Genomic DNA, 25,727 nt, shown 5'->3' with positions numbered 1-25,727 from the left:
AACTCAAGTTTTTCTTGGGTAATGTAAATTATTATTTACTGAGCTCAGAGTTAGTTTTATAGGTGGTTAGTTTTAGGTGGTGATGAGATCAAACCTACCTGTGTTTAAAATGACGTGGTGATACATCTGTTACTCTCTCACTTACCTCTCTTTAATAGTTGTAATGAACCCATAGTAGAGGATGCTATCTGGTAAATATTGGACAGATCTCTTTCAAAGCAAGCAAAGTTCTTGCTTTAGTTTGTGTATTTTTGGGTTCTTTATATTCAGGAGTTTATCTTGAGGCGTTTCTTGTCTTCTTGGGTTTTTGTGTCATGGTGCAGAAAATGAAAATGATGCATGCTCAGACAGTATACCAAAACCAGGCATCTTTAGAACAGACCTCTCACATAAGCAATTTTTAGAAAAAGCTATTAGATACAATTTTACATGAATAGAGGGAAAACACCTTAGAGGTAGGCATTTGTTGTTTTCACTTTCCCAGAGAGAGCTAACTGGAATAAATTTGCCTCCTACATGGAACAAAAGCTGGGTGTTTGTTTTCATTATCTCAGCTTTCCAGTCTACTAAAAAGCTGCTGTACAAATCAAACTTTTAAATATGTAGTTTAAGCAGAAGTTCTTTAAGTTGAATGCTGTGATCACAAAAACAACTTTCAATTCAGTATTTAAATGTTTAAAGTAAAAGGTAGGGGGCTTTACATTTTTCTCGAGCAAGAGTGAACTAAAGGGGCTGACATATTTTCCATCACAGAAAGTTTTATGTATTATTGCATTTTAGTGTCCAGAACACTGAAGACCAGAGCTGATGCAAAAGCTGCAGAGCAAGTCCATGAGGAAAACGGGGATCTGGAGGTTCGCCGCAGCTGCAGGCTTCGGCAAAGCCGTTACGCCACTACAAATGAATCTGTTCTGTTTGACAAACTTATAACAAAGTAAGGAGATCTTTCTCACCATCTTACAAAGCTACTACCATGAGCCTTATTAGCAACCCTTTGTACTATGGCAAAATATTGGCTAGGGAGTTTCTCCTTCTGTTGACAGCAGGGAAAGGTATTGTTTTTCCTGGCAGCAAGAGCTATTTGCATTCACTGGTCAGGCTGAGACTTCCTCTGAGCTGCTATGTATGTGCTATATCTGAGTGATCAGATGTTAGGAAGAAATTATTTACTGTGAGGGTGCTGAGGCACTTTAATAGGTTGCCTGGAGTAGCTGTGAATGCCCGCTCCCTGGAAGTGTTCAAGGTCAGGCTAGGGCTTTGAGCCACCTGGTCTGGTATGTATGGGCTGGGTAGGTTTGTATGTTGTGAACCAAAACAATCAGTTTACATTGTGACTTTTAATAGATTTAAGATACTAAGGAAAGTTGGATACTTGCAAAGTGAAGCAATCCAAGTGTTTCTGCCTGTCTGTGGCTTAATTCCCTTTGTGAAGCCCAGACTCAAATTTGTTTTCTGAAAGGTTTGCAAAGTGTAACAGCAGTAAGATGTTGTGTCTAGCATAAGTAGTCATTGAAAATCAATGTGAAATTCAAATAGCAGTGTAGAGAAGCAATCTGTTGTCTGAAGAAGGCTGGGAACCAAGTGACTCAATGCTATTATGCAGAGCAACCTAAGTGCTATGAAAAACTGCCATAATTTCTTTGTTACTTTGCTGTGATCTTCAGAATTCTTTTTTCCTACTAAAATAGTTGGGGTTTTTTACTGTGTTCATCAAGAGAAGGAGAATAAAACTGAAAACAATGTATGTTTGTGTATACTCATGCATTTGTTCTTAATTCTCTCTATAAAAAAGTAAACATTTGACATAATTTTTAAGGAGCATTGAAAAATTTGGCTAAGTGTCAATGCCTTGCGTTGTGCACACTGTATTAAAATATGGTGGTTATGTGTGCTGTTCTAAATGGGCTTTTTCTGTACTTGCCTATTTTTGCTTTCATATGTCAACTTTGTATTTTAGTACTGCAGAAGCAGTCTTGCAAAAGATGGATGACATGGAGAAGATGCGTAGACGGCGAAGGATGGGAGACCTGGAGGAGTTCCATGACGCAGAAGAAGTAGATACTAATTTATTTTGCTGGTTTTGTATAAGTAGGGTATTTAACATAGGGAGATGATTTCCTTCCCCAAGAGGAACTCATGGTTACATGATAACAATCATATTTCTTCTCTTTTAGTTTTATTAAATTAGGTTAGTCTGCTGTCCTTTTGAATGGCAGTCACTGTTTTCTAAACATTGTCATAGCCTGCTCTCAGATTTTTTTTCGTTTGGATCTGCATTCCTATTTTAGAGTGGAAACCCTTTTTATTAATCTTACTAATCCTGGGTTCCAGAATGATGTTCCTGTTCTCTTTTGCTGTACAATAATTAAATCTTCTGTGTATATGGAATGCCTTGATAATGATGGTATAGGCACCAAATATGCCCACAGGTTTTCTGCTTATTTGTGATTGGTCTTTCATGTTTGTGTTGTTTTTTGGGTTTTTTTTTAAGGAAAGCCTCGATATGGAAAGGACTGATGAAGAAATAGCTGATAATCAAGGTAGCATTGTTGGATAAGTTTGTTTTAAGTTTTCTTGACTATGCTCTAGCCAAAAACTTTGTCTTAAATAATTGAGATGGGATGAACTACTGGGTATTTTTCATCTATTGAGAAGAATTTGTGCTGCTACTGACATTACAAGCCACAGTCTATAGTACAGACTCTAGGGCTGTACTATAGTGAGCTCAAAACAGGTTTTCAGAGCAAAAGACAAGTTTTTTGTCCAAAGCTCTTACAGCGGGAAAGGTTGTGGACTGGTGGAAATACACGTGAGGTAGTGCATTTTGAAGTTAATATAATTTGCAGCAGTACTTAAGCAGTGCAATGTCATGTTGGTGTGCAGGGGGTTCCTCAGAGGAAAGTGAAGCCAAAGAAGATGATGGTGAAGACAATCGAAAGCGTTACTCCTTTCGGCAGAGGAAAACTGTTGAGCGCTATCAAGCTCCATTGCAAAGTAGGTTACAGGCACAGCTTTTCTTAAAAACCAATTACTTGCATGCAAGTGAGAGTGTTACGGGGTTTTTTTAAGGATGAAAGTACATACACACATTCAACTTCTATTCAAATATCTTATCTGCAATTTTGTTAAATGCATATATCCTCTGCACATTCTATTTCTTTGCTTTTCAGCATCATTACTGTTATTTTTCAAGAAAAATACTATGTATTTATTTTTCAATAAATATACTATGTATATTATGTATCCTTGAAAGAATAGTATGTAAACACACTGGATGACCTTACTCCTGTGATTTTCAGTTCTTAAAACACAGGGCTGTGTGTTTTTGCTTTTATTGTGCACTGATTTTAAAAAACAACCTCTTCCTCCCCATCCTTGAAACTTCCCTAGAACTTAGAGATGGGTGATACACATCCCATTCTCTGCCTCTTTTAGTATCCTGCTTTCTCTTAAACTTGTTTGTAACATTGTTCCAATTTTTTTTACTTTGAGCAGAACCAAGACAACGTAAGATGTATTTTTCAGACAGGTCTTCACCTGTCAGACAGAGAGATTCATGCAAGGGAACTAACAGGTATGAGTTTGGTTAGTGATAATTCTTTCTCAGTAGTGCTGTCAGTCACATGACTGAATACTGCTTTCAAGGGTTTTTGGACTCTTGGTAATTAGATATTAACAGTATGGTTATTGCTGTGGTAGTCTGAGGGAATAAAGAAAGCAAATATTGGAGGAAAGCCCATCTGCTTCATTGACCATTAGATTTTATTAGAAAATGCAGTTTTTGTGGTGATGATGAGAGTTATGGCTGAGATTGTATAACTCCATTGATTTGTTCTGGAATTTAAGCCAAATCTCCCTCTCAAAATCTCAGACTGTTTTATCTTGAAGGATGCAAATTATTTTCTTAAAACCAATTTAGTTAGAGAGAGGATGGAAGTTTTAATGAATTTTTTTTAATCACTCAGGTACTGATTCTGGTTTCTCTTTGGAATCAGTTCCAGTTTCTGTATGAAACTATACTTAAAGCAAGAAAAATAAGTGAAATTTTAAATTACAAATTTCAATAGTAATGACAAATAGGTTTAGCATCCTGCAAGTGTTGAATGCCATTTGCTGCTAGATAGGAGTGCTTTATTTAGCATCCTTGAAATTAGGCAGTTATGGAAGGAGGGAGTTATGAAACCAAATTTTGAAATTAAGAGGTTGATGTTTCACAGAGTAGATACATAATGCTAAGTGAAACTTGATTTGTGGGTGAGAGCATGTGGACAAAAAGAGTAACTTGCTTAAGAAATTTCTTTGCACACTGGTTCAACATTTTACCTTCCTAATAAAAATGAAATTTTTTTGGAATCAGATTCATAAGGAGTACAATAATCTGGACATTTACTAGATCTCAAAGTAAACTGAGACAGTGTTCACTTCAATTTTGATATTACTTACTGTTTATTTTCATTTTTTAATTGTTTGTTTGAATGTTTGCAGGCGGAGACTTACAGTCCCCAGCAGTGATTCCTCTTCCTCATCTGATGATGAAGAGGATTTTGAGAGGCAGAGGAAGAACAGAAATTTAAGAAGGTTAATGCAATTGGAGATCTGGGGAGGAAGGAGACTGCTTGGGAGGACTTTACATCTTCCTAACTGTGTAGTGTTAACGTATTCATCTTGTTCAGTTTCTAAATTCTGGCAATCCTTTCTGTTGATGCAACTGTAGCTGGACTCTCTACAACTGGATTTTTAGAGTGGATTTTAATAAACCACTCTAAAAGTTTGATTTCTAGGTGGGATGGGGGGTAACAACACTGATGAAATTTCTTAATGCAAAATTCTGCTGCTCCTGTGCTTTACAGTAGCTGATTCAGAGAGAAAGCCACTATAACAGGGGATGTTATAAATAGAGGAAATGACGGGGATTTGATTTCTTAGCAAATGCTCTAGAAAAACTATTTTAGTAACAGTCTAACAGATATGTTTTCAGCCTGATGTCTCAGATGCCTTTCAGAGTAGTCTGTTGGCACACAGGTTCCAGGGCCTTGGGAAGGACTGGCAGTGATAGGCAGCCTTTATAACATTAAAACCAACTGAAATAAGTATCAGCTTGGGCTGTAACTTCTTGAATACAGGAATTAAAAGTATTTGAAAAGCGTCAGTGTGTCTGGGGGTCAGGAGGGGCAGTTTTCTTCCTCACATGAATCACTGTCAGCCCAAGGTCTGCAAACAAGGAATATCTTGTTTTAAGCTTGTATTCCTATATATGATCTGTTGACTGGCATGTATATTTATAAGTGCTGAGAGCTGTTAAAATAATTAACTCAGTTTAATATCTGGAGTGACCATTTTCCTTTCTTTACTCACAGACATTAAACATAAAACAGCTGGAATAAATATTTAACAATTCAGGAAGTTTACACTCATTTATAAGGTCTTCTGCATTCACATGCTATTATTAGAAAATCAAAACCACACATTGTAAGTTAGAAAGCACCTTTCTTTTTCTCCTTAATTCAAATCAGGTCTCTTCCTGTCAACTTTCGGAAAAGTGACTTAAAGGGAGTTCACAAAGATCGCATGAAGATCGGAGCGAGTCTGGCTGATGTTGATCCAGTGCAAATAGATTGTTCAGTGAGTATTTTTACTTCATTATGTCACTGAGACATCTTCAGTAATTATGAAACCTTATAGACAGCACAGTAATGTGCTGTCTGTAACTTCCTTGGCTTACAGTTTTGTTTCAAGCAGTTTGAAAATTGGCACAAATGTTTCCTTTGTGCTGATATCTAATTTCTGATGGAACTTTATTGAGGTTGCAACTTTAACATCTAAAATGTGTTCTGATGTCTCCATCTTTAGGTACGATTTGATGGCGTTGGTGGTCTTGCTGACCACATTTCTGCTTTAAAAGAGATGGTTGTTTTTCCATTGCTTTATCCAGAAGTCTTTGAGAGGTTCAAAATTCAGCCTCCAAGGTAAGGCTTGCCATTTAAAACTGTAAATTCTAATTCATCTGTTTTCAAGAAAATATTCAACTCTGAAGTATTGTTATGTTTCCGTGCTTCAGAATTTTAAGTTTTGATGCTTTTGGGTTCTTCTAGCAGAAGAAAAAAATAATTTTTAAAAAAGGATGGAATCCAGCATACATGTAGGTTCAAAGATTTGCGGTGTGGTGAGACTGTGTCTTAAAAGTGTCTTGCCTTCTAAAAGGGGATGGCAGAGTGGTTTTGAGTTCTACATGTAAGTGGACTTGATCAGCCTGTAAGTGGTGGTCATCTGCAGTTTTGTTTAGGTGAAGTCCAATTGTCTGTCCCACCAACTCTTTTTTTCAAGAGTTCCAGTATCAGCTTTACAGTTGTGTGGACTCGTAACTAGAAACTTGCAGTGCTGGCTGTGCTTGTGCTAAAAATGCATCTGTCCACTTTTTACACAGCTGAATGGGTTCTGTGTTATGAAATGAAATTATTAGTGATTTAATTGTTAGGTTTTTATATTCTAGGCCATCAATACTCAGTCATGTTATATTGCAATAGGACTTAAGTTTCTTTGTTTTCAGTAACTTTAAAAGTTACTGAAAGTATAAAAGTATAACAAACAATGAAGAGAGCTTTAAGAGAGAACAGTTGTGTGCTTCAGGGATGAGGGTGGTCACAGGTACTTTTCTATGATATTTTTCTTATGTGAATTTTTTTGGTTTTTTTAATTGCAGAGGCTGTCTATTCTATGGCCCACCAGGGACTGGAAAGACATTGGTTGCTCGTGCACTTGCTAATGAATGTAGCCAAGGTGACAGGAGAGTAGCCTTTTTTATGAGAAAAGGTGCTGACTGCCTGAGTAAATGGGTTGGGGAGTCGGAGCGACAGCTTCGTTTGTTATTTGATCAGGTACAGTTGAAATGTGCATTATGTTCTGTCTGAGTTGTAACTCACTTTCTGTGTTCTGTGGTCAAGGACAATTCTTTTCCTTTTTTTTTTTTTTTTTTTGTCAACCCCTTCCATTGAAGTGGGATTGTCAGTGTTTCGTTTTTCAGTAACATTTTTAGAGGCTGGAAGTCTTGAGATCAATTAGGAAAAATTAGTAAAGCAGTCAAGAGAACCTTGCAAAGAAACATACACCCCCAACTCCTTGCCTCAGGAAAGAAAAATCCAAACAGCTGCAAAAAAGGTTTCAAGAAGTGGTGACTTTTGATCAGAGGAAAACAAATGCAGGCTGAAAGCACGGGTATTTTGAAATTGGTAACAAAGGTTGCTTCCAGAGCCTGTAATACAATTAAGTCCTGGCTTTGTTCTTGGTGGTTGCCAAATAGCTGTAAAAACCAGTGATGTGATTTGTTTCCTGTCACCCATCTCAGTGGGTTGACCTATGTTCCTGCCTTCTGTTACAACACTTCACTACTTTTGATCAATGAATAGAAATCCCTGATGCTGGTCTGAAAAATCTACTTCCAATGACTTTGCAACCCCAGTGTTGTTTGTGCATTTCTCCTCCAAACAGTGCTGTTTTCCTGATGTCAATATTTCTGTGTTTTCACTGTAGGCCTACCAGATGCGACCTTCAATTATTTTCTTTGATGAGATTGATGGTCTTGCTCCTGTACGCTCCAGTAAACAAGACCAAGTTCATAGGTGGGGCATGTTTTCTATCAACATGGAAGCTGCTTGATCTTTGTGAAAAGAAGACCACAACTTATTTAACTTGATGTGACACATTCATTTATCCTGAAAACTAGTAATTCAGTACTACTTAATTTCAGATAATCTTTAAATAGTAATTAAAACCAATTCACTAAACTTGATGCCACCACAAGGTCTGTGTTACCTTATCTATTTTGTTATATCTTAAAATTATTTGTCTTTTTCTAGTCAGCATTTTATCAAAAAGAGCTTGTCCTTTGAGTGAGCATTGGTGATGATTTGGAACTGAAGAAAATTAACTGCTGAGTAAAAACTGTATTCTTCTCTTAGCTCTGTTGTATCAACACTTTTGGCACTTATGGATGGCTTAGACAGCAGAGGAGAGGTTGTGGTAATTGGAGCCACCAACAGGCTGGATTCTATAGATCCTGCTTTACGAAGACCGGGACGCTTTGATCGAGAGTTTCTCTTCAGCTTGCCAAACAAAGAGGTCAGAACTTCAACTCCACCTCAGTGCTTAATGTGGCAGAGTCCATCTTTGTAACAAACCCCTGCAACACAGCAGGATTGTGGAGCAGTGAAAGTCTCCTCAGTATTGTACTGCTTGGACAAAAGAGGGCTCACTGGAGAGACTGTGCTGTACTGTGGAGGGCAGACCTGGCACTGAATATATCATTAAGATGATTGTAATAGGTAGTTTTAGTCCTCTTATTATTAGTTTTGGTTTCTCTGCAACCAGTGAGGAAAATGGGGTGCTGCTACTCACGAAAATGTTTAAAAATGACTTCATGAATTAGTTAAGAACTGCTGTAGCATTGTGAAATTGAAAGAAATGGTGTGCAGACAAGAATTTTTTTTTTTAGTAACAAAAGCTTTGATCCAGGCTGGTGCTGGAACCATTAAGTATGTTAGGACCTGGTGTTCTTACTGGTACTCAGTAATAGGGACTTGGACAAAAATGTGAAGTCACTGCACAGGTGCAGGGCTAGGGAAGCTTCTAGTTCAATGACAATAGGCAATGAAAAAAATATTGGGGGTGGGGGTAGCAAGCACAACTGGAATGCAGGTTTTGTGTTTTCTTTGTGGCTGTCACTTCTTTTTCTTAGCACTTTCTGGAAAGTGCTGAATTGAATCCTGGTAAAAGTGCACTAAACAGTGCATTTAACAAAATCATTTTTCTCCAGTTTTTATGTGCTGTCAGGAACAGGAGAGGAGATTCCATGAAACAGATCTAATACACACTTCCCCAGTGTGGAAGAAATCTGCCATAGTTAGTCCGTGTGCCACCAAATAATTCAATGAAAATCCTGCTAAGATCAGAGATGGGGATAGGCAACATTTTACATTTTTTGCATGAGTGACAGTAATTTGAGTCATAGCTATTGTTCTGCTTGATAGTAACAGCAGCAACTGGGAATGGAGTGCTAGGACTGTTTTCCTTGCATGAGCTTTCAGAAGAGCAAATCTGATGAACTAATGAGACTGCAACCATGAAATTTTGCTGAATTTGAGAGAATTTTCTGTAAAAAATCTGTTCAAAGTTAAGTTTGGTGTTTTTTACTACAGTGTTTTCTTCTGGACCTCACACTTGTGAAAACTCACTTTTTTATGGAAGATGTAAATTGCCTTTTACTTCATTGCAGCCCCCAGCAAGATTTTAATGTAACAAATTTAGAACTAGGAAATTTTCTGCTTGAAAAAACAACATATTAACCGACCCTTAAAATACTTCAGAGTTTAGCAGATAAGAAAAGTATTTGTATTAGTGTGAGAGTTTTGGGGGTTTTGTGTTGTGGTTGTTTTAAGAGAAAATTTAGGGCAAACTGAAATGCAAGTGTTCTGTTTTCAGGCAAGAAAAGAGATTTTCAAAATTCACACACGAGATTGGACCCTGAAGCCATTGGACAAGTTTCTTGAAGAGCTGGCTGAGAAATGTGTTGGTGAGTTTGAAAACATTGTGGGTTGCTGCATGGCTGAGTTGTGGGGAACCAGAGCTTGTTCCAGGCAGTACTTGAGCTCTGGTGCCTTGCTGTAGAGTGAGGCAGTGATGCATCTGGCATGTCTTGGGAGCAAACCAAGACAGATGCTGCTTTCAGTTTTATTTTTTCTCAGAACACTGAATAGGTTTAGGCCCTCTTTCCCAGGAGTAAAGTTTTGACTAGGGGGCTGCTTCCTTAGTGCAAGCTATCAGGCTCTGGAGGCACATGTCAAAACTTCTCTGCAGTGTAGTAATTCTTTAAATTATCTCTTACCCTGTTAATTTTTGGCTGCATGCAAAGTCTTTCATTGTTGCACTTTAGAATTCTTGGCCTTGACTTCGGTGTTGCCTGATCCTGACAACATTTGATTCTTGCTTTGTTCATTAGGGTACTGTGGTGCTGATATTAAAGCCTTATGCGCTGAAGCTGCTCTCTGTGCTTTGCGGCGCCGCTATCCTCAGATCTATGAAAGGAGTGAGAAGCTGCAGTTGGACATCGCTTCCATTAAAATAACAGCAAAGGATTTTGTCATGGCCATGCAGAAGACTGTTCCAGCTTCACAGAGGGCTGTGGCTTCACCTGGGCGAGCACTATCACCTATTTTAAAACCACTGTTAGAAAACACGTTGGAAAGAATTTTACAAGCCTTACAGAGAGTATTTCCCCACGCAGAGCTTGCACTGAAGAAGGACCAACAACAAGGTATAACAACATCACCCACTTGTTTAAAATTTTGCCAAAGCAAAAGCTTCTGATATGTGTAATAACACATATAAACCCCTCAGCCATAATGACAGCTCAGTTTTATAACCTGGATGTGCAGAGTGCTGGATGGCAGCTGTGAGTGACCTGCAATACACAGTGGTTTAGTTGTTGTACTTTAGGGCTTGGCTTCCATAGCATAGGTGAGCTCATGCTCCTCACTGCATCAGCCTTAATCAGGTTTAGTTTGTCAGTTGGTGAGAACAAATCGATATTCGTACACTCCCTCTTGATTAATGGAGGTCTGTGAATAGTTAGTTACTGTGCTAACCTCTGGAGAGTGTTCTCCCAGTATCACTCCTGGTAGAGTTGGGATTGTTTGTGCTGATGAAACAGAGGCAGAGACCCACCAGCACAATGAAAGCACTGGGGCTGGGAGATGGATAATTGCACCCCCCTCTCTGTTGCCCACCTCCCATTATCTCCCCTTTTGTGATCTTCAAGAAGCCTCACTTAAAAGTTGTGTGGGTCTTTATACTCTGAATAGTTCTGGACAAATGGAAGTCTGTGGTCATTACATTCACTTAATTTCCTCACATTTGGTGGGAGAACCTCTTTCAAAAAGCAGTGGCCTCATTGGGTTTTTCAGGTGTCTAGGAAGTACAGACGTTGTTCCTAATCAAATTGATTCCAAGGGGAAAAAAACTCCCAAGTTTTTGTCAGCAGAGACACCTGATGCAAATTGTGGGACACAGGACAGCTTTGTAGAAACTGTGCAATCTCCTTACATCTGTGGTAGAACGAACCCTTCAGAAAATAGCATACAGTGTATGTCCTCAAACAAAATACAAGAGAATAATTTCCTGCACTGATTTCAAAGGTGTATTAATGCAAGAGTCAGATTTGAACTATTCAGGAAAGTCAACAAAGCTCTCATCTTTAAATCCTATTTTAGGAAATGATGTGATTGACAGTGAAGAGGAATCGCCATCAATCTTTGAAGAGAATCCAACTCACAAAGTACCTGATGGTGAAAAGGCAGAATTCCTCACTTTAAACAGGTTTTGTTTGTCCCCTTTATGTTTACATTTTAAGATGGCTTAGTCTGTAAACTGTTTTGTTGTGAGGGGTGCTGGATGAAGGAGTGATGGGTGTGTGGGGGATGGTCAGTATTTGCAAGAAGTAAGTGTGAAATCCAACTGGGTACTAATGTTGTAACCAAGTAAACTGCCCTGGCCCATCAAACTGACTGGCCCTGCCCTGTTTGCTTCAGTCAGTGGTCCACAGATTATTAGAACATGTTGATTTAATCCAAGGGTTTAAGACCCAAGAGATGTGCTGTCTGCTAAAAGATGTTCTTTTAGCTTAAAAGAACCCTAAGGATTTGTGTAGCCATCTTCTCCCTTCTGCCTTCTGATTGTTAAGTCAGAAATAAATTCAGAAATAACTTGTTAAAACTGTGAGAAAAATAATGTCTGCATTTTGTACCTTTAGCCTACAGAGTTTGTTAATCTTTTGATGTTTTATGGTGGAAGTTGTGTAAATCAACAGCTGAAGCAGTAGATTATTGTTCTCACTGTTGGGTCAGTTATTCTTCTAAGATCTTTGACTTCAGCAAGTAAAGGTACAACAGCCTTGAGGTAGAAAAACCCACAGACTTCTTCACAAGTGTTTCATGCTCATAAAACAAGATGATTAGGAAATTAACAGACAATTCAGAGAGAAAACCATAGAAGTAATTTAGCCAATCCAATTGTGTGCTTCTTCAGATACAGCTAATGTGTTTCAGTGCCCACATTAATTTTTTTCCTAGAAATGTTGGTATTCTTCCTTGCCATCATCTCCAGGCACTACAGCCAAATTTTAGCTAAACTTGGCAGGTGGAGAGATCTGTTACCTAAAGTCAAGGCCTATTGAAAATAGTAGTGTACATGGAGTGAAGAGACTGAGATTGGTTTGTGCTTAGAAAAAGAGTTGTTGTTCGGCCCCATATCAGGTCACTGACCAGTTTTGTGTGTGTATTTTTCTGGACAGCTTCCCTGAAGGATTTAAGATCTCTTACTTAACCCAGCTAAAGGAATGGCGGACATGCTGGGGCCTGGCAGGATTTCTTAGTGGAGGCATGGTACCAGTTCTTGAGAAAATAGGCTTTGATAGTCTTCCTGATCAGTCTAGCTTATTATTTCATGGAACAGGGAGTGTATTTACCAAAAAAAAGCATATAGGAAAAAACTTCAACATCTGTGTGCCTATTAATCACTTGTTTTTAAACTTGTTTTCTTCTTACTGTTATAGAAATCCTCGTTGCCAGCCAACATCTTTCAGGCCACGGTTCTTATTAGTTGAAGATCCAGGGTGTGGGCAGGCTTTTCATCTGGCACCTGCAGTAATCCATGCCCTGGAGAAGTTTCCTGTTTATACACTAGACCTGCCTGCTTTGTTTGTTAGCATCACATCCCCAGAAGAAACATGTGCACAGGTATCTTTTTTCTCATTAATCTGATATGACTCATAAATGGAATATAAACTGTATGTAAATTTGTGAAATAAGCAAAATTCATTGTTAAGGGAGGAGGCCTGGTTGGAATAGGCTTTTATGTTTACTTCTGTCTGGAAATCCGCTTTTTTCCAGATGGAATGATACTGTATAAGGATGGTATACATAGTCATGTTTTCCTTTTGAAAGGAAGTAGTGAGAGTGTTGCTAGCAGCTCAGGAAGATGGGAGGTGCTGCTAATAAAACTCTCTGTGGCAAAAAATCCTGCTGGTCTCTGTTGGATCCAGGAAATTTTCATTGCTTCTTAAGCCTCTGTGCTCTCCATAGATGGCTCTGCATCAGCCTGATGGCATCATGCACTTTCTGAAACCCTGTTTATTGTTACATTCATACGACAGTCAAGGTTTGGGGGGAAAGGGTTTCTTCTTTTACATATACAGCTTGCAGCACTGCAGTACATGCAGTAAAGGAATTAAAATTCATATAACACTTAGATTGTTACACTAGTGTGCTTTCCTTCACTAGGAAAATTAAATATTACCAGATTAGTGCCAGTTTCCTTCTTTAGTTTAGGCAGGGAATACATGTTGTTGTTTGGCATTTAGTAGCAGCATTGGAGAGCTGTAGTAGTCAGGAGAGACACATTCCATAGCTTGTTTGTCACATGGGAGGAGCAATTTTCCTTTTGTTATGTGATGGTTGCATCTGTGGATGAGTAACTACCCTGTGTAGTGACTGCCTGGATATACCACGTGTGCTTCCCCACCTTTTGACAGGAACTCTCTGAATATTGTTAATCTGAGAGGGCACATAGAGAAATTTGTCACTTCCCTCTGGCAGTAGATGCATTTTGTCTCCTGTGATTGAGGTGCCATCTGTAAGCACTGGCTTGTGCTCTTCCAAAGCATATCATCTGCTCTGATGGATCCTTTGGTAGTAAGAAGTTGTGATTTAGCTCTTCAGGCAGACAAAAGAATGGTCACCTCTTATAAAATGTGCTTGAAATTATGCATTGTAAGCAGGCTTCTCACATAGGTCTTTGAGCCTGTGTGTGTGCTCTGAACTGCAATTGGTGTTGTTGCACTTGTGTGGCAATTTCTCTGGGCTAATATATCTTGCTGAAGGGCTGGTCGTGGTTTTTTGGGCGTACCACCAGATTAGCTGAGTGCTGAGGCTCTTTAGGAGTTCTCTTACACATAAGGAGTTTTGAAATTGGGCAGAGATTCAAGTCTGTTTCTGTCTGTGTAGCCATATCTGTGTTTGAATCATAGTGAAAATTTTACCTTATTGTTAAGGACTAGTTAATTTATTGATTTGTCCTGATGTTTTAGCTTCATGTACTCCTATTTCATAAGATAGTTTGATGTGTAGTTATTTAGTATCCTGTTCTACAGGATGTAGTTTTCTTATCTGAGCTTTCATTTTGCCAGTTGATGCGAGAAGCTCAAAGAACAGCACCAAGTATCATTTATGTCCCACAAATCCCTTTGTGGTGGGACACTGTTGGACCTACTGTGAAAGCCGTTTTTACAACACTACTGCAGAACATTCCAACATTTGCTCCAGTTCTGCTCCTTGCAACAACTGATGTAAAACATGGAGATCTCCCAGAAGAGGTATTTATCAATACTTCTTTTACTCTTCCTTTTTTGTTTGTTAGTTTATAATTCCTTTAAGCATGGCAGTGCTGTACTACTCTAAAGCAAATTCATGCTGTTACTATTTAGGCACCCAAACACTCTGAAAAGTTTCTTAAAATTTGCTTAGACAAAACAATGGTGTGAAAGCATTTGTCTGAAGTGTTTTCTGAGTAAAAAGATTGACTTTAACCCAAATGTTTCACCCTTCTCACACACTGATCCTTATTAGACAGATGAACAAATTTGCTTCAGGCAGTCATTTTGGTGACTGCAAGATGGTGAGGTGTGTGCTTAGTGAAGAATATACAGGGCTTGAGATAGGAAAAAGATTGTTTTACTGAAAAGTGAAAGCTATTTTTACTGATAAAGTACAGTGGTCACACTGTTTTTGATGGAATGTAATTTCAAATTTCAATAATTTCATTATTATTTCCATTTCTTTTTACATTTGGTAGATGAAAATTTGACATACTGGAAAGATAAAGTCCAACTTCCATTTAAGTAACTTGGAAATCAATTTTTAGTTGTATTCCTTAACAAAATTCAGTACGACTACCTGCTGAGCTTTCTGGACATTTGTGGTGGTAAAATTACCTCCCCAGTCCTCTCAAGCTGCCCTGGGATTTCAGAAACAACATCAGGGGGTGTTAAAGGAAGGCGTTCAAAATGTGAACATGATGCTCTGATTATTTTGTCTTGGTAGCAAAACTTACTGTGATGTTGTTAAATGCTTTCTAAAATAAGGAATGAAATTATTTCCATGCCCTTTGATAATAGAGATGGAAAAACAGAGTACAACCTGGAAATATACAACTTTAGACACTTCATTTAAATTAATTAAAAACAGAATTTTAAAAGCCAGCTTAACAAAAAGCTGGCACTTGTATGTTGAACCTTGCCCATTCCCTCCATAGCTGCCATAAGATTTGAGCTAAAGAACAGAGAGGCAGGTAAATACAAAATAACCAACCTTGGAAGTGGTGACTGTCAACTGTGTGGTTTATCACACCTTTTTTTCATGGAGCCTAAACTCTAGATGGTATTATTCCTCAGAGCAGGTGTTTTAATTTGCCATTCTATGAAAATTAAGCCTTTCAAAGCCAAGAAGACAACTTTACATAGCTTATCTTACTCAGATGAGTACTCAGTTTAGTTTAGAAAGGTACTCAGCTTTTTGGAATAGAATATAAAAAATTACAAAAAATGTGTGTGACCTTATATCTGACATATCTTTTCTCCTCATGCTTTAGATAAAAGCTTTATTTAATAATGATTGTGAAGAAGTTTTCAAAATCCAGTGGCCTACCTGTGCTGAAAGAAGAAGTTTTTTTGAGGACTTAGTTATGAAGCAAGCTGCTGAACCTCCTGCATCAAAAAACAACTCAGGTGAGGATATTCAAAGCACAAAATTTTGCTAGCAGTAAGTTAACAGCTAATACAATACAGTGTTTCCTTTGGGGCAATTTTCTATCAATTATTTTTGATGTGCTTGTATTTGAGTAGCATTAATTGACTAAAATTTTCCATTTGAGCTCGGGCGCCCCTGGAAGTCCTGCCTGTAGCACCGCCCCCAAAGCCTCGCCAGCTGTCAGAGGAAGAACTCAAACAGCTGGAGGAGCAGGAGGAGGACACACTGCGGGAACTGAGGATTTACCTGCGGGACGTGACTCACAGACTCGTCATTGACAGACGTTTCAGGGCATTCACAAAGCCTGTTGACCCACAGGAGGTAAATCTAGTGTTGATCTGCAATACCATTATACCTGTGTGTATTCACAATTTCTGTGTGTGTGTGTTCCTCAGTGTTTGTGTGTTGTTTCTAGGAAGGTTTATCTTTGTCTTTAGGATCATAGTATTATGAATCTCCAGGATATGGGAAGTGAAGTTTTGTTTTGCGTTTACTTTTTTTGACTCTGGGTCACTCAAATGTCTGTTATTTGAGTTTTCACTAAGTGCCTGTGTTCCTTCCAAAACCTCTTTAAAACTTGAGATTATTTCCATTAGGAGGGTCATCCAACAAGGATCATCTAGTTCGGGTGCCAATTATATAAAATGCCAGCACAGTTTGCTTGTAAAAAGACTTTGATACGTAGGTGTATTACAGCACTAAAAGGAGAGATCTCTCTTTTTCTCTGTAATTATAAACAGTACTTCCAGGGCTGTTTTAATAAAGTGTAAAGCTCTTTATTGTCTTTCAATAGTTTCTGCAAGAACAGGAGTAGAAGCAGCAATTTGTCGTATTTTCAGACTGTTCTCAGGGGACTTTCCTTGCTATAAGATCAATCATAAAGGCTGTGTGATTTTTTTTCTTCCTCCCATATGCTTCTCATTTAATTCATTGAATAAGAGTAGGCTGGGGCACATACTTCCAAGTCAGATGGAAATTTGAGATAGCTTTGCATTTCCACAAGTTCTTGTTTCTCCACATGTCCACTGACTTCTTTCCTTTCCTTGTAATTTCTAGATCTGAATAATCTAAACAAACATAGATATCCTCATCTGAGCTAGTTATTAGGCTCCTTCTATTGTCAGAATAAAGAAATAGGCACCTCTGGGTCCAGCTATCTCATTCTAGGTGCCCAGGACAGGTGCTTCAAAGGTGCAATTCCTGCATCCTTTTTCTTGCTGCCAAAACCAAAGGGAATTTCAGGTGACTTTACTGAGAAATGGTTTTTTGCTGTTATTTTCTGAAAGGAAGTGAAACAAGTTCCACTCTGGATGCTAGTTCCCTTCTCTGCCCCACACATTCTTCTCACCTCCCTGCTTCTTTGTTTTGCCCTCTTCCAGCCTGTCTCTTCAAAGCCAGCTGAAATAGCCTTTCTGTTTTCAAGAAGCTAATTGGATCTTTGGATGTATCATATTGAGATTTTTAACAAGTCCTTTATTTGACTTTATGAAAATCATTATTTTTGGTGGCTGCTGTGTTAAATCTCTGAGCATGTATATTTCTTTTGTAGGTACCTGATTACAATGCTGTTATTAAACAACCCATGGACCTCTCCACAGTTCTGTCCAAGATTGACATGCACCAGTACCCAACTGCAAGAGACTTTCTAAAAGACATTGATCTAATCTGTAGCAATGCTTTAGAGTACAACCCAGCTAAAGATCCTGGAGGTGAGGATGTGGTTTTATCACTAATTTGTAAAAATTTTAAATGTACAAGTTGATAAGTATCATTTGCCCCAGAGAGCATTTCTGGCCAGGTTGTGAATGTTGCAGTATCAAATAAACTTATTTGGGCATGAAATTGTGATAGATATGTTGATTGGAAGCTACTGCCTTTGCTTTAAAATTAACTTATCAGTTGTCATGCTGAAAAGATTGACCGAGATAACCTTTCAGAACCTACCTGTGACAAGACAAAAAACTTTCCAGGTAAACAAAATAAAGGGGCTCATTGGCTGGTAGAAAGTACTCAATTGTGACTGTAAAATTTCAGATCGCCTCCTCAGGCACAGAGCCTGCGCTTTGAGAGACACTGCCTATTCCATAGTGAGGGAGGAAATGGATGAAGATTTCGAACGACGCTGCCAAGAAATCAAAGAGTCTCGTAAGCAGAGAGGTGTGTTATTTGGCACTGAAGAATTAAAGAATTATCTCAGTATTTGTAACCAGCCATGCAACACATCATTCTTTGCTCTCTCTTCTTTATTGCAAGGTTCAGACTGTGCTTCTTCTTCCTTCTGTGTAATGCCAAAAGAGGACTCTGTTCCTGGGTGTAAGAAAACAGATCCAAACTGTAATGAAAAACTGAAGATCCTAGCAGTGCCTGTGGATGTCAGTACCCCCTGCTCTAAAGGCAAGTTGTGTTTTACTCAGGCTTTCCTGGAGAAGGTGCAGAAGCCTCTGTTCTTGTGACTTAACAGGTTCTTGTGATGCCTGGTTCTTCATGCCAGAGGCATTATATTTTTTAATATGCTGCAAAACATGGGATAAATCCAGAGGTCATTCATTCAGTATGGTTATAAAGTCCAAGTACAATGGCTGGTTGACAATGTAAGGTGCTGCCCTTGGTGGCCCAAATGCTATTTAATGGCTCCTACATTGCTACCTCTTAAAGTTGTACATGGCAGTTTCTGAATGCTTACCTAGTTTTTAGTTATATGCAATAGTGTTTTCCCGTTCCCTGCCCTCAAATATTAAACTCTATTCCCGTGATTTCCAACTGAAGGGGAAAGGGTTAAAAAAAGAGGAGCAATAATCATAGACATGTAAAGGAAAGATCACTATTTTCTTCTGTTTTACCATGAATAAGACATGGGGGAAAAAAGGCCTTAAAACACATGACATGATGTGACATTTCCTGGTCTTGCTGGCATGTCTGAGAATGTTGCCACAGACTTGACCCATAGGCCTTGTGTGGTACTCTGTGAGTACAAAGGATGGTGGGTTTTCTGGAAGGGAAAATTACAAGTTTGTATTGAACAAGGTTAACTGAATCAGAAAGCTTATGAGGTGTGAATCTCTATGGAGGATTTTTTTGTCCAGCAAATACTCCCTTAAAAGTGCCTCTTCAGCTCTTCCCAATGTGTGTCTAACTTCTGTGAAGTTTACAGATTCTGAAGGTTCATCTCCAAATATGTTTCTATGTTCACATATATTAGATGACTAAGTCACTTAATAATCTTGCTTTCCAGTAAGACTTCCTGTCTAAAGTAAGACTTCTGTTTTCATAACCTCTTGAAGCTGTTGGTTTTGTGAATTAAATTCTGTAGCTGGATCTTTTAAAATCTAGTCGCTAACTGACTCCAATAAATACCAATTTTTTCTCTAGACACATGTCTGGGGAGATGGGCAGTGGTATTTAAGCTCATTTGGTCATTTTCCTTGTCAGACAAGTAAGATGAGCGTCCTTCTTGTTTTGGTATTGTTTTCTATTACTTTTTCTTGTATCTCTTTGTAGAGAAGTCAAAAAGAAAACGCAAAAGGAATAGAGAGTCTTCAAGTATTGCAGCAAAGAAGAGGAATGTTCAGTTCAATAAAGAGAATAAAATTCCTGAAGACCAAAATGAGGTGGAGAGCAATGAAGAGTCTGGCACAGATTGCACTGAATTTGCATCCTCTCAGGATACTCCTATCGAAGAACATGAAAATGTACTTCAAGAACGACAGAAAAATGGGACAGAAAATGAAAGAGAGAGAGTTCCCCTTGTGGGTAAATCTCCTTCTGGAAAAAGGAGAGAACATTTGGACCTAAGAGAGCAGAGTGAAATGCCAGACTGTCAAAAAGCCGGAACTTCTGAAGATGGACGTTCAGATGGTGAGAGATCAAAAAGGTCATTCACTCCCTTACTCCTCCTCAGGAGGGTTACACTACCTACCAGGTTTTAGCCTTCCTGATTTCTGTTCTCAGTTGTCTCTCAAATTGGTGCACAGTTTCTTGCATAATGGTGCTGCCCCTTGAGTTGTGCCAGCCAAGTGTGTGTATTTCTGCAGCTGCTGAGTTTCTGATTCTGCAGTTTATTTTTCAAATAGTACCTAACTGAAAAACAAACATTGGCTTTCTTTTATTGCATGAGGATCTTTCCAGCAATAACAAGTATAAGTTAAAAAGCTGTACTTCAAACAGTGTACACCCAGGGTCATGTGTGGAATAGAGGAGTTATGTCCTAGTGTTTGCAGTGTAAGATGTGTTTTCTAACCTAAATTACTTTGGAGTTTTACAGCGCAGTGCTGTAACGGCAACAGGATGTGTTCCCCTGGTTTTCCTCTGCCTTTTTGTCTAGTGTTGGGGTTTTTTTTTGTGTTCAAGTCTCTAGTTTTCATGGAGCAGAGATTTTTGCCAGAAAGGAGGTAAAAGTGTCAAACCTTTATCAGTGAAAAATGGTAACAGTTGTCTCTGTTGTTGCAGAGAGGTTCTCTTCTCCAAGTACAGGGTACTTCACTCATACTGCGTTTCAGAGAAAGAGAAATCCTGACTTAAGAAATTTGTGTCATTCCAGATTTGTGGGTACACCGTATGACTCGTGCAAGATCTTCTCAGGTGGAAGAGAAACAGCTGGGATGTGTTGGGAAGGCAGTGAAAATTGGCACACAGAGAGTGTTTGTGGATTACTGTGAGCTTAAGGTAAGTTTAATTTTTAATTTTGCTAATACCAAGTTAGGACATTTTCTTGCTACATACAGAGTTGTAAATTAAGTCAGTTGTTAACCAGTGCCAATTCAGACAAAGTATGGGAGGGATATATAGCTGGTGAAATAATTCAGCCTATAATGGACTATGACTGCTGTTTCCACAGCTAGTGTAGGCTGCTGTTCTTGCTTTTGGTGAACTAAAATTTTAGGAGACTGGATTATCTCCTATTGTTAATGTAAAAGGGCTTGTTAGATTTTAAACAGCCCACTGACAAACTGGTAGTGCTGTTGGTTATTAGTGTCTTGGCCGTTTTTATGATGGACTGGGGAGTTGTTTTGGTTTGCTGTTAGCATGTTTTCATTTATTAGGAACTGAAAGAGTACATTGATTTTTAGCAGAGATGACTTTAAGACTTTGAAGTTAGCAGGTTGACCTAAAGGTCATTCTGGATAAAATACTAATATCTTCTCAAACACTTTCAAAATCCAGTGACAGAATTTTACATTCATATAGGTACAGTGTTAGAAGGTTTTTCCAGTCCCCTAGAGGAGAGAAGTTGTTACCCTACAATACAGTTTGTGAAAGGGTCAAAATTGTGCCTAGCTGGAGGGGGTCAAAGAAGTTCCTTTGCATGAATTGGAGAGGGTAGATGGACCTGGCGTTTTTCTGGAGATGTTGCAGTGAGGAGAATTCAGGAAATTGCCAGGTTGAGGTCCTGGAGGTGGGTCAAACCAGAGGGGGCTGCTGTTTACCTGCCATGATAAGAAATTAAGTGAGAAGAGAGAAATTAACTTCTCAAGACAGGCTTCCTAAGCAAGCAAATTTTATGGGTTTGTGTTCATAGAATGATAGAATAACCTGAGTTGGAAGGGACCTAGAAGGATAGAGTCCAGCTCCTGGCCCTGCACAGGGCACCCCCAACAATCCTGCCATGAGCTTGAGAACATTGTCTAAGTGTTTCTTGAGATCTGGTAAGCTTGGTGCTGTAGCCACTATCCTGAGGAGCCTGTTCTACTGCCTGACCACCCTCTGAGTGAAGAACTTCCTTACATCCAGCTTAAATTCCCCTGACACAGCTCCATGCCGTTCCCTCGGGTTCTGTCAGTGGTCACCAAAGAGCAGAGATGGATCAGTGCCTGCCCCTCCACTTCCCCTTGTGAGGAAGGTGTTCATGTCTGTGTAGGCAATGCTCATGGGTTTCTGTGGAGTCAGGGTGCCAGCAGTGTGTGTGCTCTGAAGGTACTGCCCACTGCAGAGATGGTACCACAGAGCCCTTACAGAGTTCTCAACTGTGAAGACAGAGCTACAGTCATAAAAAGCATCTTTTAGAAAACTTGACTCCTTAACAGGAGTGCCACTGGAACTTGCTGCTTGTGTTAGAGAGCCTCTTTGGAATTCACTTGCAGACAATAAGCTGGGTGACCTTCCAAACTGCAGCTGCTTTTTTTTGTTTGGGCTGGTTTTTTTTGCTTGGGGTTTTGAGTTTTTTCATTTATTTGCTTGATAATAGGCCCAGAACTCAAGGAACACATACAGGAGCATGCAGTCACTTCTGTGGCAGCATTTAAAAAGTTTCACATGGGAAGTTGGCCATACACCTGTCCTACCTTTTCTGTTTGGAGCTTATCTTTTGCTATTCTGAACTCTGGTTTCCATTTTTTTTCTTCAGCAAGTGCTGCATTCTATTGCCGTGGTAACTGAGAACGTCAGTATATTTCGCATGGAGAAACTGTATGCTGTCCTTAGCCAGTGCATTTACCAGCACCGGGAAGATGGTGACAAAAACGAATTAGTGAAGGTAATTTTTTTTGTCTTGTAGCACTTTCTGTCATTATTACAGGCGTGTGTGTTATGCATATGTACACATGCCCTGTGAATGTCATGGTTATTTAGTATTACTCATTGCTGCTTAGTTGCCTGTGTTACAAGATTTGTTCATTACAGTCTGGAAGACATTTCTCCATATTGCAAAACTATTGTTGCATTTGGCTTAGCTGCTGGCAGTTTCAGCAGGAAAAGGTTTGAAGACGATGGGTGCCCCCAGAGCCCTCTCAAGGCAGTTGAGCTCAGTCTGTCACCACTCCTGCTCTAGTACCTTGTCAGTACTGGGGGGGCTGGGAAAGGAGGGGGCTTTTCTCAGTCTGTCACTTCCCCGTTCTCCTCTTGTGGGCAGTAACACACGGTAACAGTTGTATAGCAGTCATTCCATTCCTGAAAAGAAAGTAAGTATGAGGCATAACAAGAAGAGACTTTAGTCTCACCAGACTTCCTTTTTAGCTAGAATGGCTTAAGCATCTTTCATTTCATATATGGGAGCTTCCTGCCTATGAAGGTTTAATGCTAATGAGTCAAAATTCTGTAATCTCTCCTTCTAAGAGAGGATTTCAAAGTTGTCAGAACTTGGCAGAAATACTCCTCAGGAACCCGTGGTCCCAGTCTGTCATTCCCAGTGTTGAGTTGATTTAGATAGGTTGGATATTCAGTCTTCGGCTTCAAAGTCCTTGAATCCACCTTGTCTTCCAGGTGGTCATGCATAAGAATAGATAAAATTTTTTAATGCATCTCAGTTTTCCTTAAAAAAGCCAGGAAGCCTCTTCTCTTGGATCCTGGTCATCCTGATCTCTTCTTGCACATCGATAGAGAGTCAGATGCTCTTGCTCTGATTGTGCAACAGTGAGGGTTACTTGGATGCAGGGATGCCATTCCTGAATAATGCACCCTTCTCCTATCTATCATAAATTACATGATTTAGCATGTTTGTTATCCTGGTGCTTGTGAGCTTTTGTGCAGAACTTCATTTCTTTGTTTTCTGCTTCTTTGACCAAAGAATATTTCTTGTTCAGAGAGATTGCACAAGTCAGTCCAGGAGTAAGTTCTACTGTATGAAAACAGAGACTTTAGCAAGTATTTATTCAGAGTGCAGAAAAGAACAGTTCAGCTTTTAGCTGTGGCTCTTTGGGAACTGTCTCCTCTCTAATTGCTGAAAGCACCATTGATCCACAGTCCCCTGATACAGATCCCTGCAGTTTTCCTAGCCTACTCTCTATTTTGGGTGCATAAGGATGTGTTGGAGCCAGTGAGTACAGAACAGTGGTGGTGGTAGCACATGTATTGGCTAAATCATTGCTAACAGTTGTGTGCACACATTCTCACTTCTTTTGATGAAGTAGTAAACAGGGTTCTTAAGTTTGTATTCACACTGACTCCCAATTTGTCTTTTTTTTTCTTAGGCAATGAAGAAAGAAATTACAGCCTTCAGTTATCCATGATACTTGATTTCAGCATACTTGACATACTCTGTAATGTTTTCTTTTTATTGCATGCTGTTTTTCTTTGCATTGTTCAATAAATACTAGGTCTACATATATATTTATACAGATATATCTTAAAATTTATTAAGAAAGCTCAAATAAAGTCATTTAATGACTTTGATATTTCCCTTCTAGGTATGTATATTTTAATGTGACATACTGCTGTGATTGCCTTTTGAACTCAGCAGATCTGAATAGATAATTTCAGTACCTCTCTTTAAAAGAAAACCTAACTTGAAACAAAGCAAGATTTACTACTGTAACTTTCTAAGGTAAAGTTTAATCGTGCTTGCAATAATGACAATCTTAATACTGGAGAAAACCGTTTTAACACAAATTGTTCATCAGATGGCTTGTAGTTGAATTCAGTTGTAAATAGTTTTCTAGTCACCTGGGAAGAATCATATCTGTTTATTACATAAAAGTGAATATATTGTTGGTGATAAATATATTGAAGTAAAGCAAAGCAGTACCCTGTTTTGAAGAAGTATTTCTCTTCAAACCAGCAGAGAAAATTTATCTGTTAATTTGATAGTTATTTAAAAAATAAGGCAAAGTTTAACTATATGAAAATAAAATTTTATATAAATCATGATAAAATATGTGGCATGACTCTTCACTCTTCTGTTCTGTCACCTCGTGTACACAATGTGTGGCGATACTGAACGCCGAACTGTGCAATCCTTCTTTGTGTTTGGTTTCTTACCTCTGTCAGTAGTGGTCTCTTTTTGTGTCCTTCTACTGTGTTTGTTCAAACATTGGTGTGCTATGTAGATTTTTTTTCTCTGTATTGTTTGGTGGGTATTAATAAAAAAATAATCTCTTTTTAGTGGTGGGTTGTCTGCTCTATTTTAATCACAGAACAATTTTGATCATTGATAATCTTGCATGCAAGACATAAGGACAAATACTATGATTTTAAAATAAGAACTGCATGTGATCAGCTTCTTCTCCACTCAGTGTATGGATTATACAGCAAAGACAAGCTCAGGAGAAAAAAAAAATGGAAAATTTATATTTTAATGCAGTTTATGACATTGGCAATGTAATAAATGAACTAATGTCCTTAACTTGATGTCCTTCTTGGCTGCCATTGCCAATTTCAATGTGACTCGGGGCAGGCAGCTTGTTGAGTCCATCTCCTAAGAGCATTATTTTGAAAACTCAGAGTGTGGAATTGAGGAACCAGGCACATTCCTGGGATCAAAACTTCTGTTTTGAGCACGTGGCTTCCTGTCACTAGGCTCGACAGGGTCCTGTACCAGGGCAGATTTTTAAAAAGCTTCCCAATTGTGTAAATCTTCCATCTTCTGTGTCCACCTGTTAACAGTTAAGCGTTCCCCATATATTTTTTTCTTTCTTGAGGAAATTGTCACATTTTACTGTCTAACCCAAAACAGCACACAGTGATGAGAAAAATAGTGTAGGGAAACAACGTTTTTGAGAACTGGGCAGTGTGAGTTAAACCCAAAATTTATTAAAATATTTTGCACGTAGTAAAGGGAGAGAGGTCTCCCTTCACCAAGTTCTCTAACTAACAGAAAGACCCCGACAACCCAAGGTGTGGGAAATGACTTTTTCGTTAGAGCCGCTCCTTCTGTCTTCACTCGCGCTGGTTTGTTCCCGGGACCCTGCGGCCGTGCCCTCCCTCGGCGGCAGCTCCGGGCGGGAGCGGCAGCAAAGCCCTTCCCGGGCTGGGGGCGCCGCTGTCCCTCAGCCCGTCCCGGGCGCGGCGGGAGGCCCGAGCGCGGAGCCGAAGTTTGCCAGCGGGGGCGCGGCTGCCGCCCGGGAGCTCCCGCCCCGCCGCCCCCGCTCTTGCCCGGGCCGCCGAGGAGTCGCCGGTATCCCCGGGCTGCGGCGCTGCGGTGCCGGGGCAGCCCCCGCGCCCGGTGTC

General features: G+C 39.3%; 1 protein-coding gene across 1 annotated transcript in view; it reads left to right on the top strand.

The window, feature by feature from the left end:
• Positions 1-24,662, top strand: part of ATAD2 (ATPase family AAA domain containing 2) — a 30,333-nt gene extending 5,671 nt beyond the window's left edge. Inside the window, exons 4-28 of the mRNA XM_030971560.1 lie at positions 781-934; positions 1,958-2,054; positions 2,492-2,540; positions 2,884-2,994; positions 3,496-3,574; positions 4,486-4,578; positions 5,514-5,622; positions 5,851-5,966; positions 6,701-6,875; positions 7,528-7,616; positions 7,956-8,115; positions 9,475-9,565; positions 9,992-10,306; positions 11,262-11,367; positions 12,602-12,785; positions 14,234-14,419; positions 15,694-15,829; positions 15,976-16,172; positions 17,401-17,560; positions 17,886-18,008; positions 18,105-18,245; positions 19,350-19,706; positions 20,389-20,513; positions 22,192-22,320; positions 23,753-24,662. Coding sequence (XP_030827420.1) covers positions 781-934; positions 1,958-2,054; positions 2,492-2,540; positions 2,884-2,994; positions 3,496-3,574; positions 4,486-4,578; positions 5,514-5,622; positions 5,851-5,966; positions 6,701-6,875; positions 7,528-7,616; positions 7,956-8,115; positions 9,475-9,565; positions 9,992-10,306; positions 11,262-11,367; positions 12,602-12,785; positions 14,234-14,419; positions 15,694-15,829; positions 15,976-16,172; positions 17,401-17,560; positions 17,886-18,008; positions 18,105-18,245; positions 19,350-19,706; positions 20,389-20,513; positions 22,192-22,320; positions 23,753-23,791 — 3,521 coding nt within the window. The 3' untranslated portion in view covers positions 23,792-24,662. The remainder of the gene's footprint in view (positions 1-780; positions 935-1,957; positions 2,055-2,491; positions 2,541-2,883; positions 2,995-3,495; positions 3,575-4,485; positions 4,579-5,513; positions 5,623-5,850; positions 5,967-6,700; positions 6,876-7,527; positions 7,617-7,955; positions 8,116-9,474; positions 9,566-9,991; positions 10,307-11,261; positions 11,368-12,601; positions 12,786-14,233; positions 14,420-15,693; positions 15,830-15,975; positions 16,173-17,400; positions 17,561-17,885; positions 18,009-18,104; positions 18,246-19,349; positions 19,707-20,388; positions 20,514-22,191; positions 22,321-23,752) is intronic.
• The last annotated feature ends 1,065 nt before the right edge of the window (positions 24,663-25,727 follow it).

Source organism: Camarhynchus parvulus, chromosome 2 (assembly GCF_901933205.1).
Source record: "Camarhynchus parvulus chromosome 2, STF_HiC, whole genome shotgun sequence".
Taxonomy (NCBI): Eukaryota; Metazoa; Chordata; class Aves; order Passeriformes; family Thraupidae; genus Camarhynchus; species Camarhynchus parvulus.
The sequence above is the reverse complement of the archived record's forward strand: the minus strand, read 5'-3'. Positions and strand labels throughout refer to the sequence as shown.